The sequence below is a fragment of the Erigeron canadensis genome, chromosome 6 (genome assembly GCF_010389155.1).
Source record: "Erigeron canadensis isolate Cc75 chromosome 6, C_canadensis_v1, whole genome shotgun sequence".
In the NCBI taxonomy this organism is placed as follows: domain Eukaryota; kingdom Viridiplantae; phylum Streptophyta; class Magnoliopsida; order Asterales; family Asteraceae; genus Erigeron; species Erigeron canadensis.
The window spans coordinates 44,228,403-44,241,364 of NC_057766.1; the positions used below are offsets into that span (position 1 = coordinate 44,228,403).

General features: G+C 39.2%; 2 protein-coding genes and 2 long non-coding RNA genes across 5 annotated transcripts; 2 read left to right on the plus strand and 2 right to left on the minus strand.

Annotated features, from left to right (window-relative positions):
- Positions 1–1,053, plus strand: LOC122604989. Its single transcript, XM_043777846.1, has one exon. It carries the CDS (start codon positions 1–3, stop codon positions 1,051–1,053), a length of 1,053 nt encoding a protein of 350 aa, XP_043633781.1.
- Positions 1,054–7,482: 6,429 nt separating this feature from the next.
- On the plus strand, positions 7,483–10,146 carry LOC122605463 (plastidial pyruvate kinase 4, chloroplastic; the record flags this gene model as incomplete). Its single annotated transcript, XM_043778419.1, has 4 exons — positions 7,483–7,515; positions 7,614–7,993; positions 8,202–9,815; positions 9,928–10,146. Coding segments are annotated over 4 exons (2,163 nt in total), but the record flags the coding sequence as incomplete, so codon positions are not given.
- A 185-nt stretch (positions 10,147–10,331) lies between these two features.
- LOC122605285 lies at positions 10,332–11,127 on the minus strand. Of its 2 annotated transcripts, none has more exons than XR_006324585.1 (2): positions 10,793–11,127; positions 10,332–10,700 (listed from the first exon to the last, which is right to left on the minus strand). It is a non-coding gene; the product is annotated as an uncharacterized LOC122605285 (long non-coding RNA). The 2 variants fall into 2 exon arrangements; XR_006324584.1 differs by having other exon boundaries at positions 10,789–11,127.
- A 77-nt stretch (positions 11,128–11,204) lies between these two features.
- LOC122605284 lies at positions 11,205–12,758 on the minus strand. The gene is made up of 3 exons (XR_006324583.1): positions 12,256–12,758; positions 12,032–12,100; positions 11,205–11,554 (listed from the first exon to the last, which is right to left on the minus strand). It is a non-coding gene; the product is annotated as an uncharacterized LOC122605284 (long non-coding RNA).
- Between the last annotated feature and the right edge of the window lie 204 nt (positions 12,759–12,962).

The following is a 12,962-nucleotide window of genomic DNA, read 5'->3' on the forward strand; positions in this document are numbered from 1 at the left end:
ATGGACGAGCAACCCCGTCATGAAGAAACCGAGCATAACGAAGAAGAAGAGCCCGTATTTAATGAGGATAGTATGGATATATCCGATCAAATCGGGAGAGCCTTGGAAAAGTACACTCCTGTTTTACTCAAACGGTTGAATGCTACATTGGAAGGAGCAGTGAATGATCACATTGCTCAGATGATCAAGGAAGAAGTTGCAATTAATGTGCAACAAGAGTTCGAAAAGAGGGATGCTAAGGATAAGGGCAAGAAAACCGAAGATGAAAAGGAGGTGGAGGTTACCGGAGAAAGAATCTATAAGAAGAAGTTCACCTTTCGAGACTTTGAAGTGTGCCACCCTCCGGAGTATCACAGTGATCGTGATCCCATTGTTTGTACGAGGTGGATATCGGAGATAGAAGGGGCTTTCCGTACTAGTCAATGCCCCTCACATCTTAAAGTTATATTTGTGGTGGGCATGCTTAGAAACAGTGGGAAGAGATGGTGGGATGGTTTGTTGGCTATCAAGAAAGGGGCGCTAGATAATGTGGAATGGCCCGAATTTAAAGAAATGTTCTTCAAGGAGTTCCGGTCGGAGGCCGAGGTAACTAAGTTGAGGAGTGAATTCCTCAATGATTATCAAGGCAACATGAGCTTGAATGAATTTCGAGCCCAATTCTTGGACAAAGCTCAATTTTGTTCGGAGTTTCTTGAAAATGACCAATTGCTCAAGGAGCAATTTTATTTGAAGTTGAGGAAGAATCTTCAGGAAAAGATTAGCTTGCGTCAAATGGAGTCTTTCTCAATGTTGGCGGATGTAGCCCGGGATCATGAAATTGAGATGTCAAGGGTTGATGAAGGTATGTTGAAGAAAAGGTATGAGGATGTAAATTCTCCAAGTAAACGGCCAAGACAAGAGGGTAGTTCCGGTAACCACCCTAATAAAAGAAATGTCCCATTTTGTCGTCAATGCAAGAAGAACCATCCGGGGGTTTGTAGAGCGGTGGACAAGGGTTGTTACACTTGTGGGAAGCCGGGCCACACTAGCCGGGAATGTAGGTCTAAACCTTAAAGACCTATTATATGCTTTAAGTGCTTTGAAGAGGGCCACATGAGAAGCTCATGCCCAAAATTGATGGAGGAGGAGAGGTTAGAAGAAAGAAGAAGGGAGGCGGAGAGGAAGAATGCTCAAACACATGGGAATCAAAGAGGAAGGTCATTCCAACTCTCCGTGGAGCAAGCAAGAAACACTGATGATGTTGTCACATGTACATTCCTTGTATATAATGTGCCTATGCGTATTCTCTTTGATTCAGGAGCGAATAGATCATTTGTTTCTATTAGAATGATTCATGTTATTCCCGTGTCTAAGTCATGTTTAGAAAACGCTTTGCAAGTTGAGGTTGGTAATGGTAGGATAGAATTAGTGAAGGATGTGTATGAAGGGCGTGAGATCAAAATTTCTTCGGAACTCTTCCAAGCCAATTTAATTCCTTTTTCGATGGGAGAGTTTGATATAATCTTGGGTATGGATTGGTTGAGCTCGTGTAATGCTAAAATGGCTTGTGATGAAAAAGCCGTATATTTAAAACTTCCAAAGGTGAAGACTTGGTGGTTTATGGTGATAGGAAGGAGCATTCTATACCCGTTTGTACTTTTGCTCGTGCCAAGCGTTATATGTCTCATGGTTGTCATGCTTATCTTGCTCACATTGTTGAGGTTGAGAAGAAACCTCTATCTATCCAAGACATTCCTATTGTTAATGAATTCACCGATGTTTTTCCCGAAGACTTGCCGGGCATTCCTCCCGAACGGCAAGTTGAGTTTTCTATTGATCTTATTCCGGGGGCTAACCCCATTGCTAAGGCTCCTTACCGTTTGGCTCCAACGGAAATGCAAGAAATGATGAAGCAACTCCAAGAGTTACTTGATAAGGGTTTCATTCGACCTAGTAACTCTCCTTGGGGTGCACCGGTACTTTTTGTTAAAAAGAAGGATGGTAGCATGCAGATGTGTATCGATTATCGTGAACTCAACAAAGTCACCGTTAAGAACAAATATCCTTTGCCGAGAATTGATGATTTGTTTGATCAACTTCAAGGAGCCTCGCATTTTTCTAAAATCGATCTTTGTTCGGGTTACCATCAACTCAAAGTACGTGAAAAAGATATTCCTAAAACCGCCTTTCGGACTCGTTATGGTCATTTTGAGTTTGTTGTCATGCCTTTTGGACTCACCAATGCTCCCGCGGCTTTCATGGACCTTATGAACCGTGTTTGTCGCCCTATGCTCGATAAGTCCGTGATCGTCTTCATTGATGAGATTCTCATTTATTCCAAGAGTTCGTCCGATCACGAAGTTCATCTAAGGGAGGTATTGAAAGCCCTTCGTAAAGAGAAGCTCTATGCCAAGTTCTCCAAGTGTGAATTTTGGTTACGAGAGGTGCAATTCCTTGGTCATGTGGTTAATAGTGAAGGAATCATGGTAGACCCGGCTAAGATTAATGCGGTGATGAAGTGGGAGCAACCTCCGTCGGAAATTAGAAGTTTTCTTGGTCTAGCGGGCTATTACCGTCGTTTCATCCAAGACTTCTCCAAAATAGCATCTCCATTAACCAAGTTGACTCGAAAGAACATCAAGTTCGAATGGAAAAGGGAGCAAGAGATGGCCTTCCAACAACTTCGAGAAAGGCTAAGTCAAGCACCGGTTCTTGTTTTACCCGATGGTCTTGAAGATATGGTGGTGTATTGTGATGTGTCATCTAATGGCCTTGGTTGCGTTCTTATGCAACGAGGTAAAGTTATTGCCTATGCTTCGAGGCAATTGAAAGAACATGAGAAACGTTATCCTACTCATGATTTGGAGTTAGCGGCGGTGGTCTTTGCTTTGAAAATTTGGCGCCATTATCTCTATGGAGTCAAGTTTACCATTTATTCCGATCATAAAAGCCTCAAATATTTCTTTGAACAGCGAGATCTCAATAATCGCCAAAGAAGATGGTTAGATCTTTTGAAAGATTATGATTGTGAGATCATGTACCATCCCGGAAAGGCTAATGTCGTGGCGGATGCTTTGAGTCGGAAGAGTTCTCATCATGCCTTAGTTGTTTCTCCCCTATGGGTTTTGATCACCAACGATTTCCTCGATCAAATCAAAGAAGCTCAAGAAAGGGCTTTGCAACGGGATCCTAAAAGAGAAAGAATTCAAGGCCAACTTCAATATTTTACTAAGGATTCTCGTGGCCTTACCCTACGTTTTGGGAGGATTTGGATTCCATTCTCTTGTGAGTTGAAGCAAGTTCTACTTGATGAGGCTCACAACTCCAAGTACTCCATTCACCCCGGCGCTACAAAGATGTACCATGATTTAAAGGTAGAATATTGGTGGCCCGGTATGAAGCGTGATGTGGTGAAGTATGTTGAAAAGTGTTTGACATGTGCTCAAGTGAAAGCGGAGCATCAAAAGCCTTATGGCACGTTGCAACCCTTGGAGATACCCAAGTGGAAATGGGAAGAGATCACCATGGATTTTGTTACCAAATTGCCCAAAACGCCTAAAAACCAATTTGATACAATTTGAGTGATAGTCGATAGATTGACGAAAAGTGCTCTATTTCTACCCATTCGTGAAGCATCCTCCTCCGAAGTGTTGGCAAAGATTTATGTAAAAGAGGTTGTATCTAGACATGGAGTTCCCATCTCCATTGTGTCGGATAGAGACACTCGTTTTACTTCTCACTTTTGGCGGAGATTTCATGAAGATATGGGCACCAAGCTCAAGCTTAGCACCGCCTATCACCCTCAATCGGATGGTCAAAGTGAGAGAACCATTCAAACGCTTGAAGACATGCTTCGGGCATGTATAATTGACTTTGGAGGCACTTGGGATCTTCACTTGCCTTTGGTAGAATTCTCGTACAACAATAACTACCATTCGAGTATTCAAATGCCACCATATGAGATGTTGTATGGAAGAAAGTGTCGGTCTCCAATATGTTGGGGAGAAGTAGGTCAAAGAGAAATAGGTAGCACGGAAGTGGTATTGAAAACCATCGAGAAGATTGATATAATCAAGGAAAGACTTAAAGCGGCCCAAGATCGACAAAAGTCTTATGCGGATAAACGGAGAAGGCCAATTGAATTCAATGTTGGGGATCGTGTTTTGTTGAAAGTTTCCCCATGGAAGGGCGTTCTACGATTTCGAAAACGTGGAAAGCTAAGTCCTCGTTTTATTGGCCCGTTCAAAATTTTGGCGAAAGTTGGCAAGGTAGCATACCGCTTGGAGTTACCGGAAGAGTTATCGGGAATTCATCCTACGTTTCATGTGTCCCATATTAGAATGTGTCTCGCCGACGAATCTACTTATGTGCCTTTGAATGAATTCGAGGTTGATAGTAAGTTTAATTATATTGAGGAGCCTATAGCCATAGTAAAAGAAGAACTTAGAAGAGTACAAAATAAGACGGTGAGAACGTATAAAATTTTGTGGAAGCATGGCAAGATGTCCGATTGTACATGGGAGTCCGAGCATGACGTCTTAGTTTATTATCCGTCTTTGCATATGGCTTGGATCACGAGGCCGTCATCCATTCCAAATGGGGGAGAGTTGTAACACCCCAAGGTTTTAAGGTAAAAGAAATTAACCCCTTTTTATAGTTTTGGCATTAAATTAATTTCCTAGTGTTTTATTTTTGAATATGGGGTTAATTTAGTTGAAACTTTAACGGGTAGCGGGTAAAATACCCTCAAAAATGGAAGTGGGTCGTGGCACCCATAGAATGTGCCAGCCACACACACCCATCTAATTCTTATTCCAATATTCTTCTTCTTCTTTTTTCACATGCAATCCACCCCCAATTCCTTCAAAATCAAGGTCAAAATACTTTCAAATTCAAGACTAGATATCACCCTAACAATCATCACCATCAATTTATCTCCATTCAAGAGTTTGAAAGTTAGGGTTTTGGTGGTTCTAGGTGGTGGCCGAAATTAATTAAGAAAAGGGAAAAATTGGTGAATTGAAAACCTAAGCTATTATCTTCTATTGTGAGGTATTGATTTCTATTTCATTATTTCATTTGTTATTGAGAATTAGGGTTTATGGATCAACCATTTTGGGGGTTTTGCTAGAATTTGAATTATGGTAGTTTTTCCCCAATTCCTTAGTTAACCTAGTTGTCATTGAGTTATATGATGCATTTGATTATGAAATTTATAGGGTTATATGATAATTTGAGTTTATGAGTTTTTGCTGTTAATGGAATATGGATGAAAATGGTAGGTTGAACTACCTAATGTTAATCTTGAGAATGGAAGTAACTCAATGACAAATGGGTTGGGTTTTGGGTTTAGAAAGGCTAGTGATTGAGTAAGACTAGGTTGAGCTAGTCAAGTTGTGAATGTAAGTTTAATGCATTTTTATGATATGATTATAGGTTGAGCTTGTTGAGCATTATTGTTATAGCTTTATTGTCCTTGTTGCGGAGGAGGTGAGTATATTTGCATACCTTTATGTATACGTTGGGCCAATTACCATGAGATGTGAATGTTCCAAGCATGGTAATTGGTTCGGTGTTAAGCCCATGTGAGGCATTGTTTATGAGGCCTAAGAACCTCCGGGGCCTAAGAATCCCGATAGTTGATGTGATTTGAGGCCTAAGAACCTCCGGGGCCTAAGAATCCCGATTGACATGATTGTTATGATTGTTTAACTTATATGGATCCATATATGTGTTGTTAGTGTACAAGGTGAATATGTAAATGTGACATGACGATGCCATAGGTTACATGTAAAAGTCCTTGTACTTTGCCTTCCTTCGTATCCGTAAATGTATGTAAGTATATTCACTAAGCCTTTGTTTATATTTTTAGATGTTTACTCTCTTATAGGTAGTTCCGGAAGAAGGAACTAGTGTGACCTAGAGCTTGAAGTGTTTGAAGCGAAGTTTTTGCAAGATTTAAGGTAATTAGGTCATTCGTGGAAGAATGACGATTTTTTGGTAGAGACTTAGAAATCCCTCATCCCCATGGCTCTTGATGCAATGTCTCTTTTGGTAAACTTTGTTTGGTACATTTCTGCAAAAATGGTCATAAGTGTGTCTTTTGGAATTGTAAAGTATGAATGGTGGTTGACATGAAAAGTGTCAACTTGGGTAAGACGACCCGTCATGGTGAAGAATTGTGTTTTTGAGAAATGGTCATTGTTGAAATGTTGGATTGTGTAGTTATAACTTCTTTGTGTGTTTAAGTATGAGATATGTCTTTTTGGTCATAAAAATGTTGTCAAGAAAGGTTGTCAATTGTGGTAGAACTGCAGGAAACTGCGGATGCTGCTTATCATCCTTCAGAGCATCCGCAGGAGAACGCGGGTCATCCGTCATACCATCCTCCATCTGCTGTCCTCGACATCATTTTTACCGAGCCTTCGTTTGAACTTCCCGAGTCATGAAACTTGTAAATTAGTCTTATTATACCATTATAAGAATATTCAATTTGTCATTTCTTGATTTATAACATTTCGATTTTCGACGAAAATTTGCATTATTTTTCTAAGTACCAAAATTTTTCCAACTTGTGCAATATTTTATTAAATGATCATTAAAAGAGTTTGGGGCGTTATAATAGTAATTTAATTATTAATGTTAAGAGAATAGTGTATGTGAAAATATTTTAAAGGGTTGTAGATGAAAATATTACATGGGAGGGCGTTTTATACATTTACCCTCATGTAAATTTCAACCTGGGAATATTTTCTTTAATAAGTAGTATAGATTAAGTAAATTAAAAATGTTTGGTTTTTTTATTTATTTAAAATAATAAGAAATAACGGCCTGAATCCACTAGATTAAAAAGAAAACAAGAGTTGAATAAATAAACATGAAATGGAAAAACGATTTTTGTTTTTTTAAAAAAAAAGTAGGAGTATGACTGTATGAGACGAACGAATGAATGAGAATTGTCTGAATTGTTGACCGTAAATAATAGTATAATAGTAATAGTAATACTGTTATAAAAAAAAAAAAATATATATATATAGGGGGGTTTTGCTGTCGTGTGGTGGCCACACTCCTTTCATTTTTTCGTTCTTGTTTGTCATCCCCCATCCATCTTTTTACAACCTCCAGTTTTCATTATTATTTTATTTCTGCCGGCACACCAACCCATTCGTTTATTCGATCAGGTATAAACGCTTTTCTTGTTTCTTTTTAAATTAAAATAGTTATTATAAAATATGTCTTGTTGAATTAGTTTTTTCGTTCTTTGAATGGATTGGAAAGATGTACAAATTATTATTACTTCCCCCTATGTATGTATGTATGTATGATTGATTGATTTCATCAAGTAATTAAATTTAGGGATAACCAACCTGCTTCTACCAATCACATGGGGGTTAAATGTTGGAAAAATTGGGAAAACAGTTCTCAGTTACACATTAATTGAAATGATTGTTATTTCATTTGTAGAAGAAGAAGAAGATGATGATGATGATGAAGTTGGGTGCAGCAGCAGCAGCCTCCTCCTCCTCCTCAATTTATGTAAGTACAGTACAGTAGAGTACAATAGCTTTGGATATATTCAATTTATCGAGTATATAACTAGTAAGTAAATGATGATACGAGTATATAATTTGCAGCCCACTAAAGGGTCACTATTACTATCCTCCTCAAACCTACATAATGACAAACCACTGCACTTGTCATGTGGACGGAATCCCAATACATTAGTTTTCAGGGGCATCAGAGGCCGTAAACAACAAGTGCCTGCTCTTCCAAATGCAAATGATGATAATCAAAGCAGCACTACTTTAGGTGCTGACCAGTCCCTCACGGTTTCAAACAATACTGATGAAGCACCCCATGAGGACATGGTTGCTTCTTCTTCATTATACTATCACCCGCAACATGCTCAAATCTTGGGAGACCACGGAAATCTTCTAGATAAACTTAAGGCTATTCACATGCATGCTTTAGCTATGGAACAATGGAATGCTTCTCGACTAAAACTGTGTCACGGGTATGTAATTAGTTTTTTAGCATGGAACAATTACATTAACACCTTTAATCCGTCCATACCATTTTTGCATACTTGACCATTTCATGTTAAATCCCAACGACATGCAACTTTGAATTTAAATGATTAACCACTAACCATGAGTTTTCTAAAGATAAGGAACATGTAATCTGCATTTAACCCTTGCCTTTTTATTTCTGTATATCTGCAGACGGCATGCCATGAGTGCTGCAAACCTCATACACTATTTGGCTCTCAAAAGCCTTGATGTTAACCAGATAAAGGATGAGCTCTCATCGGTGGGCCTTTTGAACTTGGAAACTATCAATCCATATGTCATTGCAAGCCTTTCTGCTGGAATCCAGATGTTGGAAAACCTAAATTCCACCTCTTCAGATGGCAACGAGAGAGCCAGTAACAAAAGGTTCAATACGTATTCGTTAAGCATGATGACAAATAAGGCAAGTTATAACCGGGACTTACTGGTTGGTCCACTACAGGGTGAAACAAGTCATATCATGGTCACAGTTGGTGAAGAAGCCATAGCTAATGAAGCATTTATCAAGGATATTCTTAATAAAGGCACCACAATTATTCGCATCAACTGTGCTCATGGTGATCCAAGTGTTTGGAGTGAGATAATTAGAAGAGTGAAAATGAACTCCCAGATGTTGGAGAAGCCATGCCGGATTCTCATGGATTTGGCTGGACCAAAACTACGCACAGGTAGGATGAAAGCCGGTCCATGTGTCATGAAAATATCTCCAAAGAAGAACGTGTATGGAAATGTGATCAACCCTGCCCAGATCTGGATGGCTCATAAAGGAGCCGGTCCGCCACCTGCTCATGTATCTCCTGATGTGGTTTTATATGTGGACGGTGAAGAGTTTCTCACAAAGCTGGAAGTTGGTAATACGGTTAGATTCAGTGACGCTAGAGGAAAACAAAGGTCATTTAAGATTTCTAAGAAATTCCCTGTTTTTACTGGAGTCGGATTCATGGCTGACTGTACAAAAACGTGTTACATTCAAACGGGAACAGAATTGTTTATCAAGGGGAACAAGAAAAGATACTCATTTGGATGTGTAGTGGATGTGCCTCCGGTTGAGTCATTTGTTAGATTGAGAGTTGGAGACTTGCTAGTAATAACACGAGATAGCTCAGATGACCAAGAATTAACATCCTCTATGGTTGGCACTCCTAGAGTGACTTGTTCTTCTGGGTATCTCTTTGACTCGGTTAAACCTGGAGAGCCCATTGCTTTTGATGATGGGAAAATATGGGGGGTTATTAAAGGAACCAGTATTTCAGAAATAGTTGTTTCTATTACTCGTGCCAGTCCACGAGGTACTAAACTTGGTTCAGGGAAGTCGATTAACATCCCTGAAAGTAAAATTCTGTATGAAGGTTTAACTTCAAAAGATATTATTGATCTTGACTTTGTTGGTAACCATGCCGACATTGTTGGGGTTTCATTCATTCGAGATGCTCATGATATCATTGTGCTTCGTCAAGAACTGGAGAAAAGGAAACTTGAGCACTTGGGAGTTGTTTTAAAAATTGAAACAAGAGATGGGCTAAAAAACTTGGCTATCATGCTTTTAGAGGCAATGAAGCTGCCAAATCCTTTGGGGGTTATGATTGCCAGAGGAGATCTTGCTGTTGAGTGTGGATGGGAGTTGATGGCAGATATTCAAGAACAAATTTTATCGATATGCAGCGCTGCACATGTCCCAGTTATTTGGGCAACCCAAGTACTAGAGTCACTAGTAAAGACTGGTGTGCCTACAAGAGCTGAGATAACAGATGTGGCGTGTGGAAGGAGGTCTGTATTAAAAATCGCTAAATCTTAATGTCTTGTGTATCTTTATGGAATGGTAAAAAAATATCCTTTGAAGGTAGTTGTAACAAAGCTATATTGTATGTCTATTTTACAGGGCAAGTTGCATAATGTTGAACAAAGGGAAGCACATTTTGGAAGCTATTGATGCATTAAATACCATATTGAAAAGCAGCTCTACCAAGGTGAAGACAGAAGTAGAACCTCTCGCACTATCTAGCCACCTCTGTTGATTTTCTTTTAATACATATAGATAGTGTTTGTATATAACTTTCAATACACTTCATCTTGAATGGATTCAATCTGGTCTCTCCTCTCTTTGTTGTTTGAAACTTTATTAATGACAATCACCACCAAGAAAGTAGTTTCAGCATAAAATTTTCACTTCACAGAAAACAGACATACTAAAAAAAGAATAAGCAGTCGTTTTTCTGTAAATACCTAGATTGACAATCCCTTCTGCCTGAATGATATAACAACGTTGTAGCATCAATTGAGATAATTTCAAAGATATCAGAACAAATAATTATGAACATGTACAGAACACAAACAACCAAACCTTCCAAAAATAGCATATATTTTACACAGGCAGTTCGCCAATCTGAATACCTAACATAGGAACACTTTATGCAACCGGTCTGCACATACGACAGTTTTAAACTCTTCTATGACTAACATACTTCAGTGACAACTCACTTCCTTCTTGACAAACTGGCCTCTTTCAGCAGTTCTTGCTTGCTCAATAAAGCTGATTAGGTGATGCTCGTTTCTTCAGTTTGTTCGGATTCCGATGAAGAATACTATATTCCGCCGACACAACTACCTTCCTTGGTAGTTTAAAATGGAAGTCCAAGTATTTGCTTACGTTGTCTGCTCGTACCATTCCAAACACAATGAACAAATCATTTAGTATATTATGAAACCCTTTGGTTGTGAAATCAAGTTATTTTAGATATACCTACAAAGTCTTTTCTTTTTCTCCAGTTTTTAGTAGAGGACAAGGAAGGCCTGAATCAAGTGGTTAACACCCTTAACTCTGGAGAGAGAGTCAATGGTTCGATCCTTACTCCTTCCAAGGTCGGAGGTTCTTTTATACCTTAAGTAGAACCCAGAAGTAGCCTCTCTACCTTAGGTAGAGTTAAGGTTGTCTACGTCTCAACCTCCCCCATATAGCATCATAGACGATATTGGGACCTATAACCCATGAAAGACGGTATTGGGTGTTGATGGGCATCGGCCACCATGCACCAAGAGAAAAAGGCAGCAACATATACTTTCGTGTCCGTGTGTGTTTACTTAGGAAGGCAGAGCACATATATTACCTCAGAGTTGTATTTTTTTAAAGCTCGGCGATACTTGAGTGCTCCTGCTCCCTCTAGTTTCTTATTTGGGGTTTTAGAAATCTTGAAGTCTACAGGCGGTCCTTCAGTTGAGCACAGTAAGAATCCAATTGTACCACTGCATAACCAATACTAACAATGAGGTTTCGAGTTCTGTTGTGCGTTCTTCTACAGCTTTTTAGGTTTAAATTCCATTGGACATTTGTTTTTCCACAACTTTCTAGATCCCAATTTATTTAGCAATTCACCCAAAAATTCTAGGTAGGCTTTAAGCAGAAATCGGATGAGTTCAATCACACCTTGGATATGTGGGTACGCTTGTCCATGCATAATGAACAGAACCCCCAGAATATCTCACCTTTCACGGCAAGCAGTGACCAACAGCTGTCCAAGTTTGATTACAAAGTTTTAGAAATAGAAGTGTAAACTGTTAATGTTGGCGAAATAGTAGAGCTTCAACATTCCATATAGCTCATTAACTTTAATGTCATCCCATTAATAATCAAATAGACCATACTGAAACTACAAGGGATGAGGGTGTTTGGGATTGCATTTTCTAGATATATTTGGAATAGCGCGTTTGCAAAATGCAAATAACAGAAAATTGTGATAGGTAAACAAGTGATTATCCGTCCATTATAAAGAGACAATGCAGTTTCGACAAACTAGGTTTGGGACATGCTTTTCCAAAAGACAGCTTGAAAACGCAATCAGAAACTCCCTTAAAACTGTGTACCTCATTAACTTCCAAAATTCAGCGGATGAAAAAATTCAATAAACCATAGAAAGTTGATGTTCCTGTGTGTGGGGAACCCTATGCACAAGTCACCTATGAAAAAAATGCTATAGTCTAATGCTTACCATCAGCAACATGGAGATGTACACGTGGAACTTCAAAGTCATGAGCCTACTCAGGAAAAACCTTCTAACCTACAAACAAGAAATTAATCAATGAGCAGTCATAAGATAGAATGAAAATTAGTTGATGCCTTAAGAAGAGTATATTTTCACCACATACATCTATAACTATCTTATCTATTTCACATATATCGATTAAATCTACAGAGCTGTGGCAAGAAATTTACCTCGAAACTCCACCATCGCCGTCACCCACAACCAGAACCTGGGTATAGACACATTTATTTACCTAACCTTTCATGGAAATAAAGAATTATCATAAACTTAGAACAGCAAAGCAAGGTGGTGCATACCACAATACCATTATATATTCAAACAACATATCAGTTATAATCAGTAAGTATGATATGATCCCACATCGGCCAAGTATGAGATTGGTTGGTGGTTTATAAACCTAGGTGTATCCTCCTCCTTTGAGCTAGCTTTTGGGAGCGAGTTCTACACCTAGCTTATGGCATGATACGAGTCTATTATGGGATGAGTTCGTATCAATTGGTATCAGAGCCAGCCCTACCTTTCGAGGTTCCAACGCTCGGAGTGGTGGCCTATGGAGAGGTGGGTTAGACCCAAGGAGAAGGGTGCCAATCGTGATCACCATAGCAGTGACCAACGTGGACATTGGCTCTTCAAAGGGTGAGGTATTGATATGATCCCACATCGGCCAAGTATGAGATTGGTTGGTGGTTTATAAGCCTAGGTGTCCCCTCCTCCTTTGAGCCAGCTATTGGGAGTGAGTTCTACACCTAGTTTATGGCATGATACGAGTCTATTATGGGATGGGTTCGTATCAGTGTATTTACACGATAATCAATAGCGAGCTGAACACACTTTTTGGTGATTCAGTTCAACAAAGAGGAAAATGAACAATCATTTC

Coding starts and splice junctions, on each gene's coding strand:
- LOC122604989 (XM_043777846.1), top strand. CDS start 1: ATGGACGAGCAACCCCGTCATGAAGAAACCGAGCATAACGAAGAAGAA.